At 44.7% G+C, this 19,499-nt stretch overlaps 2 protein-coding genes across 12 annotated transcripts in view; one reads left to right on the forward strand and one right to left on the reverse strand.

Moving 5' to 3' along the window:
- Positions 1-8: 8 nt before the first annotated feature.
- Positions 9-5,091, forward strand: si:dkey-52l18.4 (uncharacterized protein LOC560708 homolog). 2 transcript variants are annotated; one of them, XM_056610353.1, is made up of 5 exons: positions 9-440; positions 1,088-1,184; positions 1,390-1,599; positions 1,741-1,781; positions 1,873-5,091. In XM_056610353.1, the coding sequence occupies exons 1-5, from the start codon at positions 339-341 to the stop codon at positions 1,984-1,986; spliced, it is 564 nt and encodes a 187-aa protein (XP_056466328.1). In that variant the 5' UTR covers positions 9-338; the 3' UTR covers positions 1,987-5,091. The 2 variants fall into 2 exon arrangements, with proteins under 2 accessions (XP_056466328.1, XP_056466327.1); XM_056610352.1 differs by having other exon boundaries at positions 237-440; positions 846-1,184; positions 1,873-5,069.
- Positions 1,634-19,499, reverse strand: part of rap1gap2a (RAP1 GTPase activating protein 2a) — a 77,082-nt gene continuing 59,216 nt past the window's right edge. For 4 of the 10 annotated variants that reach the window (XM_056610345.1, XM_056610341.1, XM_056610348.1 and 1 more), the window contains 20 exons: positions 18,600-18,632; positions 17,669-17,701; positions 17,182-17,418; positions 15,489-15,592; positions 15,118-15,196; positions 14,517-14,570; positions 13,459-13,542; positions 12,553-12,653; positions 11,986-12,115; positions 11,555-11,710; positions 10,954-11,025; positions 10,544-10,630; positions 10,107-10,247; positions 8,899-9,048; positions 8,112-8,224; positions 7,471-7,569; positions 7,069-7,207; positions 5,930-6,032; positions 4,961-5,031; positions 1,635-4,703 (listed from right to left, as the gene is read on the reverse strand). In XM_056610345.1, coding sequence (XP_056466320.1) covers positions 4,635-4,703; positions 4,961-5,031; positions 5,930-6,032; positions 7,069-7,207; positions 7,471-7,569; positions 8,112-8,224; positions 8,899-9,048; positions 10,107-10,247; positions 10,544-10,630; positions 10,954-11,025; positions 11,555-11,710; positions 11,986-12,115; positions 12,553-12,653; positions 13,459-13,542; positions 14,517-14,570; positions 15,118-15,196; positions 15,489-15,592; positions 17,182-17,418; positions 17,669-17,701; positions 18,600-18,632 — 2,055 coding nt within the window. In that variant the 3' untranslated portion in view covers positions 1,635-4,634. Of the gene's footprint in view, positions 4,713-4,960; positions 5,032-5,929; positions 6,033-7,068; positions 7,208-7,470; positions 7,570-8,111; positions 8,225-8,898; positions 9,049-10,106; positions 10,248-10,543; positions 10,631-10,953; positions 11,026-11,554; positions 11,711-11,985; positions 12,116-12,552; positions 12,654-13,458; positions 13,543-14,516; positions 14,571-15,117; positions 15,197-15,488; positions 15,593-17,181; positions 17,419-17,668; positions 17,702-18,599; positions 18,633-19,499 lie in introns of all 10 variants that reach the window. The other 6 variants (XM_056610342.1, XM_056610351.1, XM_056610350.1 and 3 more) reach the window with 3 other exon arrangements.

A 19,499-nucleotide genomic window follows, 5' to 3' on the forward strand; every position in this document is an offset into this window, starting at 1 on the left:
AATGTTCACATTTACAAGTACACTTACACATCGTTTAGCGAATCACCTAGGCCATCCTCTGAATAAATATACGCCTAATTTTAACGTTAAATATGAACAACTAAAGTACATTAAATGTGTGCAGAGGCTGTGAAGTAGGCAAATGGAGACTATTCGTTTCCATAATTTGCTTATTTTAATTGTTTCGTTATAGCCTACGTTGATGAACGTTAGAGAGGGCGGAGCTAACACATCCTTGATTCAAGAATGCCCATTTTCTGCGATTCGTTTCAAAAGATTCGTTGTAGAAGGCATATATCATCAAGTGATTGTAGTAGCCAGTATGTCCCGGGTATGAAATGAAATCAAAAGTGGCCTACAGCGACCCAAGTTTGCTATTCATCTTCAATAAAAGAGAATGTATGGATATATCTTCTTTGGATTCAGCTGTCTCTATACTTGTAAGTAAATATAAAGTACTTAAAGGTTATTTTGGCTGTTCATGAATGCAATCAATCAATATTAATATTAATGAATGCATTGATATTACTATTAGTACAAGAACGAATGTCTCAATACTACAAAAAAACGAAATGTCATGTGAACTTTGAAATTAGTGAGACTTTGCTTTGAGACTAGCCTATGCCTTTACTATTTAAGATTGAATGTCAATTAATATCCTAGTATGAAAAAAGTATAGCCTGCATAGGTATCGGTTAGATAATGAATACATTTCCTCTTGTTTTATTTCTTTGTCAATCACATTGAATGCCCCATATGACATATTTTCATTCAGGTTTGAGATAATACCTCCACTTTAAAAAATACCTTTAACTGAAGTGCACAAGTTGGTTACCCTATTCTAGGTGTACATGCTGAAGAATGCTTTCAGGCTCTTTTTGCAAAACGTGAATCATTTCATGTTCCAATGGGCGGGGACGTCCTGTTGTCCTGTGTTGTCCAACACTGTGGAGAGAACAATTGGACCTCGATTTGGACACACATATCCACCATGTCGAACAAGTCGGACACCACGGTCTGCCCCAACCATCTCACGTCTCAGACCCTGCTGTCGGCCAATAAAACCCGCCTTGTTCTCCAAATCCAGAATTTAAAAAAGTCTGACGAAGGTCTATATGGATGCAAAGTTAAATGGAAAGGGGGTGGCAGTTCTCAGGGGAATCTGCAATCCCTGATCCTCACAGGTAATATTCAGATGATTGTTTGTGTTCTTGTGTGTGTGTGTGAGCATCTGTAAACGTGCATGCAAGTTCATCAATATGAAAATGGTAGTAGAAACTTTAATCCCATGGGCCTTATAGTGTCTGTAATCAGAAACACATCAACCACCACCATCTTCACCATCATCTTCATAGATTTCACCTGTGTTGTTTTCTTCTCTCATCTAAGCCCCCGAGAGGAGCGAGTGGCACAGGGCGCTGGTCCTTGTGTCCGCCTTACTTTGCACCCTCTTACTTCTGCTGATGGCTCGTTGTCTGAGCTCAGGGCCCCACCCTGTTCAGACGCGCTGCACTCTGGATACATTCCGATACAATCAGATCCCACAACCTCTCCCCCGATGCCCGATACCACAGACAAACAATTCCCGGCTTTCTAAAGGTATCCTTGAAATCAGATATTGTGTGTTTGTGATGTAGAATTTAGCCTATGGCCCACACATCATTCACTGTGCGCATGAATGACTGTTGGGGCTACAATTATATACCGTCTGTACATATAAAGATCCAATTCTTTTTGCAGTTTCCTCAAAGCCAGAGGAACAACGAAGGACAAGCAGTGAGGTAAGGGTTACGGGGAAGTCAGTGAGGGGAGCATGTTCTGTATGTTTCATGTTCTGGTGCACTTCTAGACCATTCAATGCTTCTGTTACAGCTCGTGTACGCTGATGTCGCACTTGGTGCTTCACGTGAGCCACAAATAGTCCAGGAGCCTAGCCAGTCCATCATCTATTCCTCCGTAAGGCACGGTGCCGGGGCTGCGATGTGATGCTTCAGGACCCCCCTCAAGGGCGGCATCACCGGTGGTCCATGTCATGCTGTTTGTGGGAGTCTGGCTCTGCCATGTTGTGCTGGATTATATGGCGTTACTTCAATTGTGTTTTTAGTTTAGTTAAATGAATCAAAAGTTTGAACTACACACTTAAATAAGCTAACATGTTTAGCAGATCACTTCAAGTGTTCGTTTTCGACAGCTATCAACAAAACCCACTACAAACCCATCAGACAACTCTCTAAAAGTATGGTATGAGGCTGGCTTCATCTGGTTTAACCAGGAAATGCTTGGACATTCCGGAAATAGTGTGTATCGATCACTTTAGAAAATCCACCCTCTCGTTGGTTGCATAATACCACCTCCCCTTCTCCACAGCTCGGCAGAGGGATTTTGTATTCTTTGTTTTAATTGTGTGTGGCAAAATTCACTTTATTGTATTGAACAGGCTACATTTTCCCACAGATTGGAACGTTTTATAATATGTGCTTGTTCTGCGTGACAATTATGTGGGATTGATGATGTAACACATACCATTGAGTGAAAAACAACACATACAATATGACACAAAATACAACATTTTATTTCAGAATAAACTCTCAATGGCACATTACAACCAAATATACATATACATTTTTTAGGCCTCTAATAAATTAATGTATATTTAATTATTTCGTTAATATCTTTCATTAGCATACTCAGCAGTTACATTTATTTTACATGACATCAATGCAACAAAAGGCATAACTGAATAAATTACAGAGAGAAGGCTGTGTAGGCAATACCCGCTACAATGATAAAGACATAGGACTTGTTATTCGTCAATTGCTCCTATTCTCACCTGCTGTTCAAAATTGTAACCTCTACTGTGGACAATAATAAAACAAAGAGGCCTTCAGTGTGTATACATGTGTACACACAAACAGTGTTGCTATCTGGGACTGTTTGCTTGTTGAGTACTTCTCCAGAAAGGAAAGTACCCTGAACTTACACTTCCTAGCCAGCAGCCGTTTCCTTTAAAATTACTCTCGCAGGCCTACTTCCCTGAGGGAGGAAATGATTAACCCTCTCTGAAAGAAACAGTGAATTATTTCACAATTATTGTAGCCTGCCTCGGAATCTGTATTTCTCAAATACATTTTTGAGTTATTTGGTCAAATTACGAAAATAGCTTTCCCCTTCCTTTGCTGCTTGTGCTTGCAATGTTTATTTTACACCCCTCTGGGTTAAACGAGACTGCACTCAAGAGCTATTCACTATTCTGTTATTTTTTTCCGTAGTCGCCCGCAATTGCCTTTTGCAAATCTGTTCAGAGAAATGTTGAGCTTAGCTTAAAACTCACAAAGCGTTAATAATATGCATGATCCTATGTGCTTCTATTAAAGCTCCCAAGTCCGGTGTTTTAGACAGATGTTCAATCTGGTCGAAAAACCATAGAATGCCACATCAAGTTCAACTCTCCCACGTGGTGGGTCGATTAGAACTGCAAAGATTACATCAAACATTAACACAGATACAAGTACGTATAGCTGCATTTGGGATGTATTTTCCTAACATGGTTTCAGAATGTGCAACGAGGATCTGCAGCATATTTCGTGCTAAACTCTCATAAGTACTACGACCAGGTCCAAATGTACCTCTACTTCCTAAATGAGAAGCAAAAGAGGAAGGGAGCAAGGGAGAGAGAGACGAGACCGATGCTGAAAGTGTGTTTTTAGATAGATTGTAAGGCGCAACTTTGGCTAAAATAAGGTAATGGCACAATAGGATGGATTGTATAGTTTTAAGATAGCTATTGATTTGATGAGCACTAACAGACTCCCTCCTTCCTAAAGAACCTCCATGAAAGGGTACTTCAATTATGTTGCACAAGCAATAAGCTTATTTTAGCATGGCTTGAGTGTGAGGTTCACTGTACTCATGATGTCACAAACAGAACCGGACCACTTGGAGGCTCACAAAGAGCTAAAGGTCTTCAGATAGGGCAGGGGAAAGGGCTAGGGGGTTAGGAAGAAGTGCTGCTTCTGTGCAGTATGCTACAGTGTGTGTTTGTGTAGATCATGTATGGTGTGTGTACTGTATGTGTGTTATATAAGCAAGTATGGGTGTTATGTATGGTATCGTTTTGGGATGTTTTTATATTGGGATTCTTTCTGATATACCATTACAGGGAGACAAAGGAAAAAGTTGATTCTTCTGGTGTTTTTGTAGTTGATATAGCATTTGTTATTTGTATAAATTAATCCACATTTAACACGACAAGTAACAGTTCAGCCATAGTCTCTCCTTAATTGATCCGTAAATCCCCTGTTTGCGTACCTCTAGGCTAGACAGTCCTGCCCATTCCACACTCACAGTTGACAAATGGCTTGTATGTATGTGTGAACAACGACAGTTTTATTGGCAACTGGAAAGCAGCCTGTGGCGATACCATCAGTTAGGCATTAACATTGATATCTGTAGCTAAGGATAAAAGCGACACTTGCGCTCCAGTTTGTCTTGAATATACTCTCACAGTATTCACCAGCAGACCCCCTGCGTACAGACGGTGCGTCCGTCTCTCAGAGGGATGCCGCTTGGCTTAGTGAAGTGCGTTGACAGTGGGCTTATACAGTCGTCTGTGGTACTCTTTTGTTTGTTGAACGCTAGGATAGCTCCTTGAGCCTTGTTGTTTCCCAATGTTGAGAAACAGTCTGTAGTTCCGCTTCATCGGTCTAATCAGACTAATAAGAATAGCAACAGGAAGGAAGGATAGAAAGGTTTAGCAGAAGTTAAAAAGTTGCACAAGAGTGATAGTGTCATTATGTTCTTCACTTCAAAATTGAATTTTTATCAACATTTCTCTCAAAAGATATTGTACAAGATCTCCCCGTCCCAATTAAAATGCCTAACGTCTTAGGTCTGGGTTACAATGCAAACACAGATTTCCCGGAGGAAGCTGTCCAGCTGAACTGAAGGCAGCAGAACTCACCGTAGAGGAGTGGCTCAGCTTGTCAAATCGAAACTTCAAATTTGACCTGGGAGACGTCTTAGTTTTCACATCTGGAAAGACAAGAGTGATGCAAAAAATAGAATCAATATAATAAATTGCTAAAGAAACGTCCACTGTACGTGTGTGTGTGTGTGTGTGTGTGTGTGTGTGTGTGTGTGTGTGTGTGTGTGTGTGTGTGTGTGTGTGTGTGTGTGTGTGTGTGTGTGTGTGTGTGTGTGTGTGTGTGTGTGTGTGTGTGTGTGCGTGTACATGCAATCTGTGTGTTTTCAGGTGCTCCCGGTTTGGGTTTGAGTTTGAGTTGAGTTGTGGTTGTGTTCATGTGCTTGTGTATAAATGTCTACACAGTGTTCCCCACACATTGACAGGACTAAGGCGCACCGCCATAGTCTAAATTTGACCGCCATAGTCTAAATTTGACCGCCATAGTTTCCAAAAGAAAAAAAGAAAAAAAGACAAACTCAAAATATCTGAGTTACTTTGTTTGGGTTAAACCCAGCAGTCTGTATTAAGGGCAGCTATGTGTGTGTAAGAGTGTGTGTGGGTTGGGGGGGGGGGGGAGCGAGGGAATATTTGGTATACTCAGAATCTATGAATTTAATATTATTAATAATAAGAATATTAATAATAAGAATAAGAATAATAAACTAGTAGTATAAAGGCTCAGCACTGTGTTTTAGTAATTTTTGTTTTCCTATTTTCTTAAATGCTTTCTGAAAACTCCTCAACCGCATTTAGTATGACCCTTTACATTGTGTCATCAACATTAATATTAATACCAGCAGTTTGTAAGTCACTTGATTGCGAGCCACCCACCATAGTCTCTGAAAAACCAATGGGAAACACTGTGTGTTCATGGACGTGTTTGTACAGTATGTGTGCATATGCTTGCGTGTAAGAATAGGTGTTTTTTCATGGGCTGGTGTGTGCATGTGTGTATTTCCACAACACCTGTGGGACTGCGGCACATGATGACCGGGGTGCTGGTTCCTTGGCTGTCTGTGCTGAGGCAGGGGCTGAAGACCAGGGAGGAGGCCATGGAGGCATGGCTGGCCTTGGAGAGAGCAGGAAGCAGGGGACCGGGGGGGAACCAAGAGCAGGAAGAGATAAGGGAGGAAGCATCATGTCAAAACAAGACTAGCGGGTAAACGTTTAGGGTTTTGTTATTAGAGGGTTTTCTTCCACAAGTAAAGGAGAAGAAGGAGAAAGAAACTAATTTGGTCACGAGAGCTAATCATAAAAGTGGGAATGAGAGAATTTCTTAGCTGATAGGAATGGCTCAGAAGATATTTGTTATCATTATGACCAGTATGACGTGATGATGTACATCCCTCTCATTTCTCTGCATCCTGAGAGGTATTTAAAGCATATGCTGCAGCTGTGTACACAGCTAAACACAAGGCACCAACATGGCGTCTGAACAATAGCCAACAGGGACATGGAGGGAGAGTCTCTGTCAGCTGGTATCACGTCTGGCTAATTACAGGACATGAAATAAATGAAGGCTTTGACACCTGAGACTTTGATTACTACGAACACACGCTCAATTAAGAACGTGTTAACACACCCCTGGGGAGCTCCTCACACGCTCACTGAGGAGGAAATTCCTCTGCATGAATGTATCTTGTTCCAGAGAGAGAGCCTGTGCTTCACTCACAGGTGTTCTTTTGTAAGGTTTATTCCAGGCTACCCAATACCACGGTTTCAAAATAGTTTGGTCTTTCTCATTTTGATGAGGTGTGAGAACAAATCTTAAACAATCGAATTCCACTGCTACAATTATCCACCAACACCACCTCCATCATCATCATCATCCTGATTATCTCCACCCCTACCAACATCATCCTCACAGTCATTATTCCACCACCATCATCATCATCATCATCATCATCATCATCATCATCATCATCATCATCATCACCCACACCACCAGCACCATCCTCATTACCTCCACCGCCACCACCACTATCAACATCAGCATCACCATCCTTATCATCATTATCACCACGACCACCACCAACACCATCATCAACACCATCATCATTACCCACACCCCCACCCCCACCACATGTGTATTGTGCAGTACTGACTATGTCCAGCTCCTCCAGGGCCTCCGTCTCGGCGGTGGTGCTGCTGAAGCTGCTGGTGCTGGAGGAGGAGCGGGAGATGTTGGGCCTGCTCCCTGTGCTTCCACTTAGGCTGCTGCACTCCTTCTGCTTCACAAAGGGCCTGCGGACATCACAACCCACATCCAGGGGGCGGTCACACCTCACGCTACAGTTGTCTTTATTAGGCTGTATGTGAGTAATGGGTTTTAAAGGTGTGTTACAGGTCTTGAAGTCGGAATGACACATAATAAAAATGATACGACTATTGAAGTGGTCTAAATACAAACAGACCTTATGTTATCTGTCTATGTAGATTATGAACACAACATAAAGGACAGGTACATTTGAATGCAATGTTAACAGAACTATTCTTTCTGAGGGCACCTCTCTTTGTTGGGGCAGATCTCCGGCGAGCTGGGATTGGAGGACGTCTCTGACCTCATTTCCTGTGACAGCGAGCAGCCCTCCGGGTGCTTCTGGTCACTGTGGATGTCGTTAGGGGAAGACAAACAACAATAACAACAACAAATATTTAAATTAAACAGCATAAAAAAACGATGGATGTTGTCATTGCAATATATTCCATCTTTTGATACCAAGATAACCAGTGTTGCAATACTAAGCGATTGGTTCTAAAGGAAGATGCTAAGAGTGTTTTCATGCTATGGGTGAATTCTAAGAGTAGAACCTGAGGGTGGATTCACAAAGTAGAAGCTGATGGATGGATGATAGTAGATACTGAAGGTTGATAGGTAAGGAATAAACCCCAAATCAATCTCAATGTTCTATTGGACCGTTGTTGCTAACGTTGGGTTTGTGTCGCATCGATGAGGAACCATTAAAAGGCAGGGGGTGGTTTACTGAAAGAGCCTGCACACCCTTGGAACGTTATTGACCGATCAGAATCAAGCATTCAACCACGCTGTGGTACAATAAAGAGCAGCTGCTGAGGGTGAATCCTAAAGAATAGTCACTGGGGAGGGTAGAGAGTGAGAGGAGTGAGAGAAGTGAGAGGAGTGTCTGACCTGCGCGACTGTCTGTCGGAGGGGTTCTCCGTGCTGGAGTGGAGGCGGGGGAAGAGGCCGGAGCGGCGCTTCACGGGGCTCTTTAGCGGGGATTTGGCTGACATCACTGGAGGCTGGAAGGCGAAGGTAACACAACCCGAGACACATGGTGGGGTTCAGTCGTGGACCACAAGAGACCCTCAAATAAAGTATATAATACAACATCAACCCACTGCTCTGTTCTGAGCAGTACCCACAAGCATGTGATCGTGACAGATGCAAACCACTAGAGGGCAGTGGTGGCCCTCCAAGAGTCAACAGGTGAGAATTAACTAATGGGTGGGACGGGGGGGGGGGGGGGGGGGGGGGGGGGGGGTAGCAGTTGGACTAGGAGGAAATGCTGCTGAGTATTATGGGGTAGCATTTGGTCAGCTGTGGTCCATCCTACTACCGGAATGTGCATTCCGATATCTTGCTCAATACACACATGTGAGCTGCCTGGGAAACCAGTTAGTAGTTCCAGAGAAGAAGAAGAAGAAGAAGAAGAAGAAGAAGAAGAAGAAGAAGAAGAAGAAGAAGAAGAAGAAGAAGAAGAAGAAGAAGAAGAACAAGAACAAGAACAAGAACAAGAACAAGAACAAGAACAAGAACAAGAACAACAAGAACAACAACAATGATAAGGAGAAGAAATTTACGTTTTTCGAATAATTTGCAGTATCAGAAAAACAAGCAAGGAAAAGGGTTCCCCACTCCTTGAGTTTGTTGCATCAGTTATGCCCCTACCCCCCCCCCCCCCCCCCGCACTCACATTGAAGGTGCTTTTGGTCAGCTCGCTGGAGCTCTGGGGCAGCACCCCCCCGCTGAGGCTGGCCGGGACCCCGCCGCCCACCCCGGGGCTGCGGTGGCGATGTGGCCCCACCATGGTCTCCATGGAGTGGCTCCGCACACGCATGGCCCTCTGGAAGTTTGGGGGACGGGGGGCGGATAAGAGGGAGGGTAGAGACAGAGGAGACAGAGGGGAGGAAGGGAGGAAGAGAGTGACAATCAGAGAGTAAGGGAAGGTTAGTTGTGGAGTGAGCAGATAAAGAAAAGCCCAGAAGATACAGTGAGACAGTTAGTTAGTATGTTATAATTAGCACAGTCAGTACAATGATACAAAGAGACATCCTCTTTCATGAGGTATTCTTGGTTTGGGTACTGATTCCTAACAGTCAGAAAATTTGAGCATGGACAGAAGTCTGCATCGTATTAATATATATTCAGTCTTTCTTTGTACATGTATTACATACGTATTAATAAAACAAACAACTCATGCGGAAAAAGTATTTATTATTATTGAAATGCATTTACAAAGATTTTTAAGTAGTCAGTAAACAGTAGTAAACAATAATTGCCAGTGCAGCAAAAAAAACAGCACCCCCAGTGGCTGACTGTAGAAAGTACAACATAGCTGTCCACAACACCTGTGAAGAGAACCATATGGTCAGCTATGTGCATTAACACACACACACACACACACACACACACACACACACACACACACACACACACACACACACACACACACACACACACACACACACACACGCCTATCGACTTTCACTATGAGCAGCATCTTGGTGAAACATTAGATGACTGAAGAGATTGCAATGCAGCAAGATGAGAGAACTCACACGCAAATGCAAATAGCTCACACAAACACACACACACACACACGAGGGCAAACACAAACACACACACACACAAATTAATGCCCATACACACAAACAAACAGATGCTTAAAGAAGACTGCAAAGTTCACAGGGGTACACATGGGGGCTGAGAATCATCGGGTCATATCCAGACACACAAGGCGATCGTAAAAATAACTCAAATTCTCCAAGCCGCCCTCGGAAAGGTGATCAACTAAACAATACAAATCTCTGAAGGCTGCTTTGGGCCTTATTAAAAAGGTCATGTCTTTTTTGTTGCTTTACTTTTAATGAGTTTTCGTGACTAATGAATGAAGTGGTTCACCTTGAAGGACTCCAGCAGCCCTCCGTGACCGCCGTTCTCCAGTCGGTCGTCGTCGCCAGCCACGCTCACGCCCAGCGTGGCCTGGCTCTGTCTGTGTAGCTCATCATGGAGGTTGTCCAGCAATGCAGCCCGCGTTCGGCCCTGAATCACACACACACACACACACACACACACACACACACACACACACACACACACACACACACACACACACACACACACACACACACACACACACACACACACACACACACACACACACACACACACACAGCCATTTATCATCGGGGAGATAATGATTGAGATGATTGAGAAAAAACGTGCGTGTGTGCCTGCGTGCGTGCGTACTTGTGTGCATGTGTGTGTGCGTGTGTGTGTGTATGCGTGCGTGCATGCGGGGGTGTGTTTCTATCTGACTGTGTAAGCGACTGTGTCACCTCTAGTTTGGCAAATTTGTCTGACTTGTAGCAGGCATTTTCTGCATTGATCAGCTTCGTCAGCAGGAAGTCTCGAAACTCGGGACCCTGGAGAGAGGGTAAGAAAGGGGGGGGGGGGGGGGGGAGATGCAGAGGTCAGGGAGATAGAGAAAAGAGAGAACACCAGAGGAGGCAGAACATGGGAGGGATGGATAAACCAGAGGGGCGCTGAGGTGACCTTCAGCCACACCGTCGAGTTCATCGGGATTTCCAAATTGAAACTTTGTGAGTGTGTGTCATTTTATTTAAGAACTCTGCTAGTCTCACTCCCAAAATAACATCATCACCATACATATTTTACCCCTCTTGTCCCTTAGCTCCTACCGCCCCCCCCCCATTTCCTTCTCCTTCTCTCCATCTCCCCCTCTCACCTTCCTGAAGACAGCCGGGTTAGGGAGGGGAGGTCCGAAAGGTGGAACGTCTTCCCTGGCTGTGACGGACACCTGTTGCGACCACACAGACACACGGAGCTCACACACAGCTCGTCGTTCAGAAGGGGGTTGTTTGAAGTGGAGGGGCTCTGATGTTAAAACGTGTATAGGTCGACGACGAATGATTACTAAAATAAGTATGTGTCTGAAATGTTCCCCGGTTTATTAATAAATACTGGTAATCTCTGTGTCTGACAGCGATTTTCTTTCACTTGACAAGTACAATTAGACCCTGATTAAATTCAATGGGCTAACTCAAAACGTTTAGCATGCCATGGCTTTTGCAACACATGTCACAACAAAGGATTTGACTCTTTGGAATAGCCTTAATATCCATAAGTCCATATCAATACATGTATTACCAAAGTATGAATGTGTTATTTGACTTGTGACTTATAGCACTGCATGCTGACCAGGGAAAGTATGACTGGTACCTTGTATGTGGTGTGTTCTATAGATCTGCTGACTGGTACCTTGTAGGTGTTTTCTATAGAGCCGCTGAATGGTAACTTGTAATTGGTGTTTTCTAATAGATTGGCACCTTGTACATGGTGTTTTCCGTGCATGGGTCCTGGACCTGCACCAGTACGTAGGCATGCAGGAAGTTGGAGGCGATCATGTCCGGGACGAACGGAGTGGCATCTTCCTGGAAGATGGCCGCCACAATGTCATTTCCTATGTGTCTTTTCCTCTGGAGCTGTGGAAGCAGAGAAGGAGATGAGATATTGTCAATTAGCTGAACAGATGGTCGGTAATGAAATTTGTAGCATTTAAATGCATAGCATTCTACCGTCACAACATGGCATGATTGTTATTGAATACAGTAATACATAATCCAGCTTTCATCTTTATAGTAACCTTAGGTAGAATTCACTGGCAAGGGCTTTGACATCACTTTCAGACACAACGCTGCAGTATCTGTGTTTCACCAGAGATGGTGCTGTCCCATTGACAAAGAGGGAGGTAAAGTACCTGCTGCACATCCCCCTCAGTGTAGGGAAGCTTGGTGGAGACGTGGAACATGATATCTCGCTGTCTGAAGACGGTGTAGACCGACTCCATGCCCGTCTGTCCGTGGGAAACGTCCAGCCCCCCACGGAACCTACCGGAACAGAATTGCACACACAAGCAGGTTGACAGTTTGTCTTCACTTTCAGACACGCATAAAGCGTTTGTTCTTGCTCTGGCCGGTTATAAAATTGCATGCCACGGTAAATACTGTGTAACGGAGACGGTCAGGCATACTGCGGGGAAAACATGCTATAGGTCTGTACTGAAAAGCCAACGGGACAATAAAGATAATAGACAAAGCTCTGATTACTTGACGATGCAGCCCGTTAGAGCCCAGAATGAGCTCGCTAAGCACTTTATTCCATGTTAAAGTAAAATATTGAACCGTCCAGACAAACTGTGCTCGTGGTTGAGCAAATATCTGAACTTTAATCAACTATGTCCTTCAGTTACTTGTTATGAGTTTATTTTACTTCATTGCATTTGAATGTCATACCATATTTTCTGTCTCATTCTGTCCCCACTCACCCTTTAAAGTCCTGCAGCTCAATGTTTTCTCCCAGAACATCCAGGAACTCCCGGAAAGCTGGCGTTTCCTCATTGTTTCCAAACAATTCCTCCTCTGACGTCTGGTGAACGCACAGGGTGATGGTCGTGGTGGGATGGACGAATGAATAAATAATGATGCAATGATAAGTTCACAAAACAAGAGAAAAACAGGTCATAATGTAAACATAGTTATCATAACACACAATGCAAACCATCCAAGACAAATCCTGGACACTCCCCTCACATGCCCTCTAAGAGGAGCTATGTGGAGGTGTGGAGCAGCTTCAGCCATTAGCTTATCTCCCCCCAGGTGCCAAACCAGGCGTTTCAGGCCTTCCTTTATGCACACACACATTATGCAGACATCTGACTTTACAGCAGTGCCTGAGTCCCTAGTTTCTTCTAAACCTGAACGCTCTGTGATGAATAGATATTTTTTCCATATACACTTGATACTGATACTGACCAACCCACCCCTTTTGACCCTTGACCATTTGAAACTTTTGCATGGATGGTGTGAATTCAAACCCATTACACGTGGACATTGGCTTGTTTGTAGTCTGTGTGATTACTGCTTATTAGCATGGCATATGTGTACTATTTGTCTTTTTGTATTCTGTTCATTGTTATTTCAACACTATTTTCTTATCTGTAGTTTGGCCGTCTTAATTCTTGCGGCTGTGCCTCCTGAATTCTCCCCTGGGGGATTAATAGTTATCGTCAGTATTGGTCGGGGATGAGCTGGTATTAATCTATTAATCTTATTTTCCCACTTATAACGCCACCACATCTTTCTTCATTAGTTAAAAATATTTTTAAATGCAACCAGCCCCCTCCCCCGGCCAGCATCACAGACGTCACGAAGACTGCGACTCTTTCCCTCACCTGTCCAAATTTCTGGTAGACGACCCCAAACTTGAAGGTGTTGTTGAGCTCATGTTCATCATAAGCCACTATCAACTGGGAACCCTGCATGTTGAAGAGAGAGGGTGGATGATGGAGAGGCAGAGAAGAGAGCGAGAGAGAATTTAATTTAATAACAGAGCTGGCAGGTGAGGCGTTTATCTTATTTGGGTCCTGTGAGGTCGACATGTGACAGACCGTCACAGCCAACGGCGAGAGCATCGCTCAATTTGTTTTTGCATCACACACACACACACACACACACACACACACACACACACACACACACACACACACACACACACACACACACACACACACACACACACACACACACACACACACACACACACACACACACACACACACACGTTTTTTACTTTTCCCCGAGGCAATCCTGAGGAAAATGGTTCCTCACATGGTACCCACTGAGAGGAGTTAGTTGTCAAGTCGAGTACCCCATTTGTACAAGAGAATAAAATCCTTAAAAGTTGACTCAGCCACCCCCTCAGCCCTCCCCTCTCTCTCACTCACAGCTTTATGCCATGTCATTGTGTAGTCTTTTTTTACTTGTCTTCACTTTACTTTACTCTTGATCCTAGTAAATTTCTTCTGGGTTCAGAGATGGAAGCTGGATAATGTCAGCCCATTCTTAATACTTACACAGCACGTATTTACTAAGACAGCATTGGCTTAGTATCAAAAACTGTGATGGTTCTCATTTCACACCAATAGACTCAAACCTACAGCTTTCAGTGTCCCAATGGTGTTGGGTGTTATCCCAAACAATTGGGAACAGGACGTTGATTTAGCCTTGAGATTACTGCCCATTGTTATTCATAGAGGCCTGCCAATGTCAATCTGATACAAGCGATAGAGGGTATGTTAACACAGATGTGAGCACTTTCAATCCAAATACGATAGTGGAAAGTGAGCGCTAGTGTGCCTGACATACTAATGAGATCACAAGTGGTGGTGGAAAGTTGTGCGAGGTGTCATTATATGGAGCCCCAGGGATCTCTCCAGTGAGGTGCACTCACCCTGGGGTAAAGGACCGGGCTGAACTTCAGGCCTGTGGCGTCATCGCACAGGAGCTATGGAAGACAGAAGATGAGCAGGGGTTTCATTTCAACAGGGGACAGATGGGGCAATTAGAGAAGCTCATGCTATGCCCCTAGATGACTCTTCATAACAACCTCAGACCGCCCTGCTGTTTCTATGGGAGGGGATCAGTCATGGGCCTTTGGAGAAACAGATGGGACTTTTTAAACCCCGTCCTCTCCCTGGTCAGAGCCCAAACACTAGACTAGACACTGCCTCAAGTCAGTTATTTCCTACGTGTTAAGCTTCAACGGTACCTATTCCTTAGGGTAGCTCACAGCTCAACATTGAATCAAAGTTTGGATGGGAACAGCAAAATCAATACCTAATGATTTCCAGGTCTGTGGATCTGTACTGGAAGTGCTGGTTCAGCTAATCGCGGAAATCACAGATTCCACGCCCTGGATTTGTTTTCCACTGAAAAGTTCAAACTGAAGTATCTTCTGAGCTGTTGGCGGCCCTGTAGCAGTGTGGTGTTCGCGTGGTAGGTCATGGGGTCCATGTGTAGTGGACTCTGCACAATGGTGGGGGGAAGCCTACCTTGGCTATCTGAGGTACGCTGGGCAGCTGGCTGAGGCCTGCCAGAGAAATCCTGTCGTGGACAGTCTTGGTTCTCGCCCTGCAATAGGACGACACAGTGTTCAATACATAAACCAACCTGAGGTTATTACAACAAGTGTTTAGGATTTCTATGGCGGCGACTCCGCTTATAAGGACGGATCCCGTTCTTGTCGAACAACATTCAGTGAAACCGGCAAACTAACTATTAACAGAGCGAGGCTTTATAACCGCTGTACAACAGGCACGCAGGTCGTTCTACTTAGCCACACCGGCCGCCTGCAATGTAAATCATTTTGATTTGCATAATCTGACGATAACGAGGAGCAGCAGAGGGTTATTCAATTATGTACCTGAGCATGATACGCAAAAACTCCTGGCTCTCCGCCTCCTCTTGTTTCAGCGACATGATGAGGTGTCCTATACTGCTGCCGGTGCAGTAGTAGTTCATGTGCTCCTGCACGGGCATAGAGCAAAGATCAAGTCCACGAAAGGTAGGTCACCCTCATGGCAAGACACAAGGCAGCGTGGGAAGTTGACTCACATACACACGCACGTTATATATGTGCATATGGGTATGCATTTAGAATTTGCATGTACAGTATATTTGAGCATTGTTGCCAACTTTTTCATCTTTCCTTTTGTCCAGATGTGAAAATAAAGCATTCAAGAACGCTGATAAATGGTACACACGCACACTAACAGATACACAAACACACATACATACCCGCACTCATAAACAAACGAACACACACAAACAAACCCACACACAGATGGTGGCAACCCGGCTTGGTGAGGGACCAACCTCCCCCTAATCAGCACACGATTCTTCTTTCGCAAACCAAAAAGCCACGTTTATTTCAAACGTAAGTATCTTACTAAAAAATACAAAAAACCTGGGAGGAATACCCGGCGGTGTCCATCTGTCCGGAATCACGTCCCCCTGGGTATTCCTCGGTCTATTCGTCAGCAGTGTTGAGAACGTTACTTTAAAAAAGTAATTAGTTATAGTTACTCACTACTTGTTCCAAAAAGTAACTGAGTAAGTAACTGAATTACTCTATAATAAAAGTAACTAGTTACCAGGGAAAGTTACTATTTGCGTTACTGTAAAAAAAAAAGTTCCTCTGTGTCAAAGAATTTCGATTTTTCTGAACAGTTTTCACCTGGCCTTAATGTGTTAAATTGTTGAACTGCCCATTCAAGGCCCTGATATACTTCCAATTGATTTTTTAATTTGCTTGGTTGCAAAGGCTGTGGAACATCTGCCGAATACTACAGAAAATGCCAACTTTTCATCGGATTGCTCCGGACTCGCCATTTCTGCTGCTTCATCGAATCTGTTTGGTGTGTGCGTGTGTGTGTGTGTGTGTGTGGCGCACGTGTCCTGGCTTAGTATAAAAACACAGGCTCCGATTGGCTACCATGAAACATGACCCTGCCTTAGCCAATCATAATCGCATATCTTGTTGTTAACCCACCCGGTCTCCTCACTAGCAGTTTGTGTTTGCAGCCAGGGGTGCGTTCGGATTATGCAGTTTATTCAATCAATTTATAGTACTGCATTGCATTTAACGTACAGTAACGGCGATGTAACAACGGAGTAATTAGTTAATACAAACACTGTTTGTCAGTCTCTCCACCTAATGGATCAGTCTCTCAACAGGAGAACCAGTGTTGAAGCAGGCTCTTTAAGCCATGGTTCTCCAACTGCTCCGACCTCAGGTGCTCCGTATTTCGCTGATTGGCACCAATGCGCTCACTTGTGCCACCTGGTGTAAATGGGTGGTAACCGCCTCTACCACCTAACCCCTGACTCAGGGGCGTTGTGCCCGAGCTGGGTTGCCACAACATACACAAACACACAAACAGACACCCATCCATCAACACACACACACACACACACACACACACACACACACACACACACACACACACACACACACACACACACACACACACACACACACACACACACACACACATACAAAGACACACAAACACACACACACACACCTGCACACACACATCCACAGTAAAACTCACCCTGCCAAGGAAGTGTTTGCGGTAGGCGCGCGCAGTGCCGTTACACTCCAAGCGGTACCCGTGACCGGCGCCGGGGCTGCCCCCACTTCCTCCACCGCCGTCCTCCACCTCCTCCTCCTCACAGAAGCTGGACTCGGACGAGGTGGGGGTACCCACAGGCGCCTCAGCATCCTCGATCCAGTAGCCCCCAAACTGGGGCAGGATGACCTGCGGGTACGGACCCCCCTTCTCCAGGACCTGAGGGGGGACAGAGAGAGAGAGAGAGAGAGAGAGAGAGAGAGAGAGAGAGAGAGAGAGAGAGAGAGAGAGAGAGAGAGAGAGAGAGAGAGCGAGAGAGCGAGAGAGAGAGAATAGCATTGCATAGCAGGGGAGAGCAGAATGTGTTTGATAGTTTCTCTGAGAATATGTCTGGCAGAGATATTTCTCCTGGGTGAGGACAAGGCAATAACAATTTTATATGTGAGTAACTCATTGAATAAAAACTCACATCTTCTATTCGTGGGTAGGGTATGTAGTCATCCTGTGAAAAGAGCAACCACAACAAACATGGTTAGTACAAACCATCCACACATTGTATTGAGCGTGGATAGATGATAAATGAGGGGCTATGTTCTACGGCTGCAGCCAAAGGACTAAACACATATTATTTTTAACACAGCACAGTAATCGACAATGATTCCTTTCAAACAAGCTTGCGGGCAGTGACGCAACATGAAATGCACAGTCATCTTCAATCATAAACAGGGCTGCGTCACCCTCTGATGATGTCAGAGCTGTGAGCCCGGCCTTTGATGGAGTCTGTTAGCCTCTGGGATGACCACAAGTTTGCCGTTTGGCTGGTTGGTAGTCGGCTCACGACGCTGCTTCTGTGAACTCTTAGAGTGCTGAGTGACTGTTTCACCCAACACCACCAACAGGCCGCCGGTCTGATTATATTCTGGAGTTGAGAGAGACGACTGGCAGGCCAGAGTGGATCAATTGGCACCCGGTGGTCTATTGGACTTCTAATCCATCAATTCAGGAGGTATCTGATTCTCAGGGTGTGGAAGGGTCCTGAGAAATGTTTGATGTGGTTTGAAGGGGCTTTGAGGGGACTTCAGAGGCTGACAGATGATGAGGAGATAAAGGCGGGAGGGCGGTGGGGGGCAGAACCCCAGAAACACAATGAGACAGGTCACATGCAAGGGAATGGAGGACACTGCATCAACACAAACTCACTTGAGATCCGCAGACACGAGACACAATACCCATGTAGCACTAGTTGTCATGCATGTGTATGTGTGCATCTGTGAGTCTGAGTGAGTGCATCGTGTGTTTCTCTGTGTGCGTGTGTGTGTGTGTGTTTATGTATGCCGTATGTGCGTTGTGTTTGTTGGTGTGTGTGTCTGTGTGTTTGTGTGCGTGTGTGTATGTTGAACCTTGGATTTCTTGGTTTCCTCAGCTTTTGGGACCTTAATAAGGTTAATATGCAGCATAGGAGGAGGAGATACACAAATAATTACAAGGTGAAAAAGTCCACGAGATGATCTATGTTTTAACTAAATGTGCATATGTATTTCCAACCTCATTCTCTCAAACGCTTATCTAATGTCATCTCATTATATAGAACAAAGTCTGTTTCCAATCTCCCTTATGATACACAGAAGTTATGGCATGACAAAAACAAAGAGAAAACAGAAAGGTTGTCACATTCTCTAATAGACAAACTTACACTTGTGATTGTGTGTTGTTGTCACTGAAAAAACATTCGCATTTTTGGATTCTCTCTCTCTCTCTCTCTCTCTCTCTCTCTCTCTCTCTCTCTCTCTCTCTCTCTCTCTCTCTCTCTCTCCTTCTCTCTCTCTCTCTCTCTCTCTCTCTCTCTCTCTCTCTCTCTCTCTCTCTCTCTCTCTCTCTCTCTCTCTCTCTCCCTCTCTCTCCCTCTCTCTCCCTCTCTCTCTCTCTCTCTCTCTCTCTCTCTCTCTCTCTCCCTCTCTTCCTCTCTCACACCTACAGACAGCACAATGGAACCCTCTCTTTCACTCAAACGTCAACAGATAACATGATAATGGACAACACTGTAGCCGCCGCGGGATCCTCCTCTTACCACCATTTGATCTGAGATATTATCGAGTCACACACACACACACACGTGACCACGAAGCTCTGTCATAAATGCAGAGTGGAAGAGATAAATGGGCCAATTACAGTCCAGGCTGTTTTGGAGCCATCTTACCACGGGGCACCTGGGCTAGTAGTGCCCTGAACTGGCATCACATAGAAACACTCCAATAGTGTAAGCACTGCAATCTCGCTCTTGATCCCTTTTTGTTGTCATC

Source organism: Gadus chalcogrammus, chromosome 16 (assembly GCF_026213295.1).
Source record: "Gadus chalcogrammus isolate NIFS_2021 chromosome 16, NIFS_Gcha_1.0, whole genome shotgun sequence".
Classification (NCBI taxonomy): domain Eukaryota; kingdom Metazoa; phylum Chordata; class Actinopteri; order Gadiformes; family Gadidae; genus Gadus; species Gadus chalcogrammus.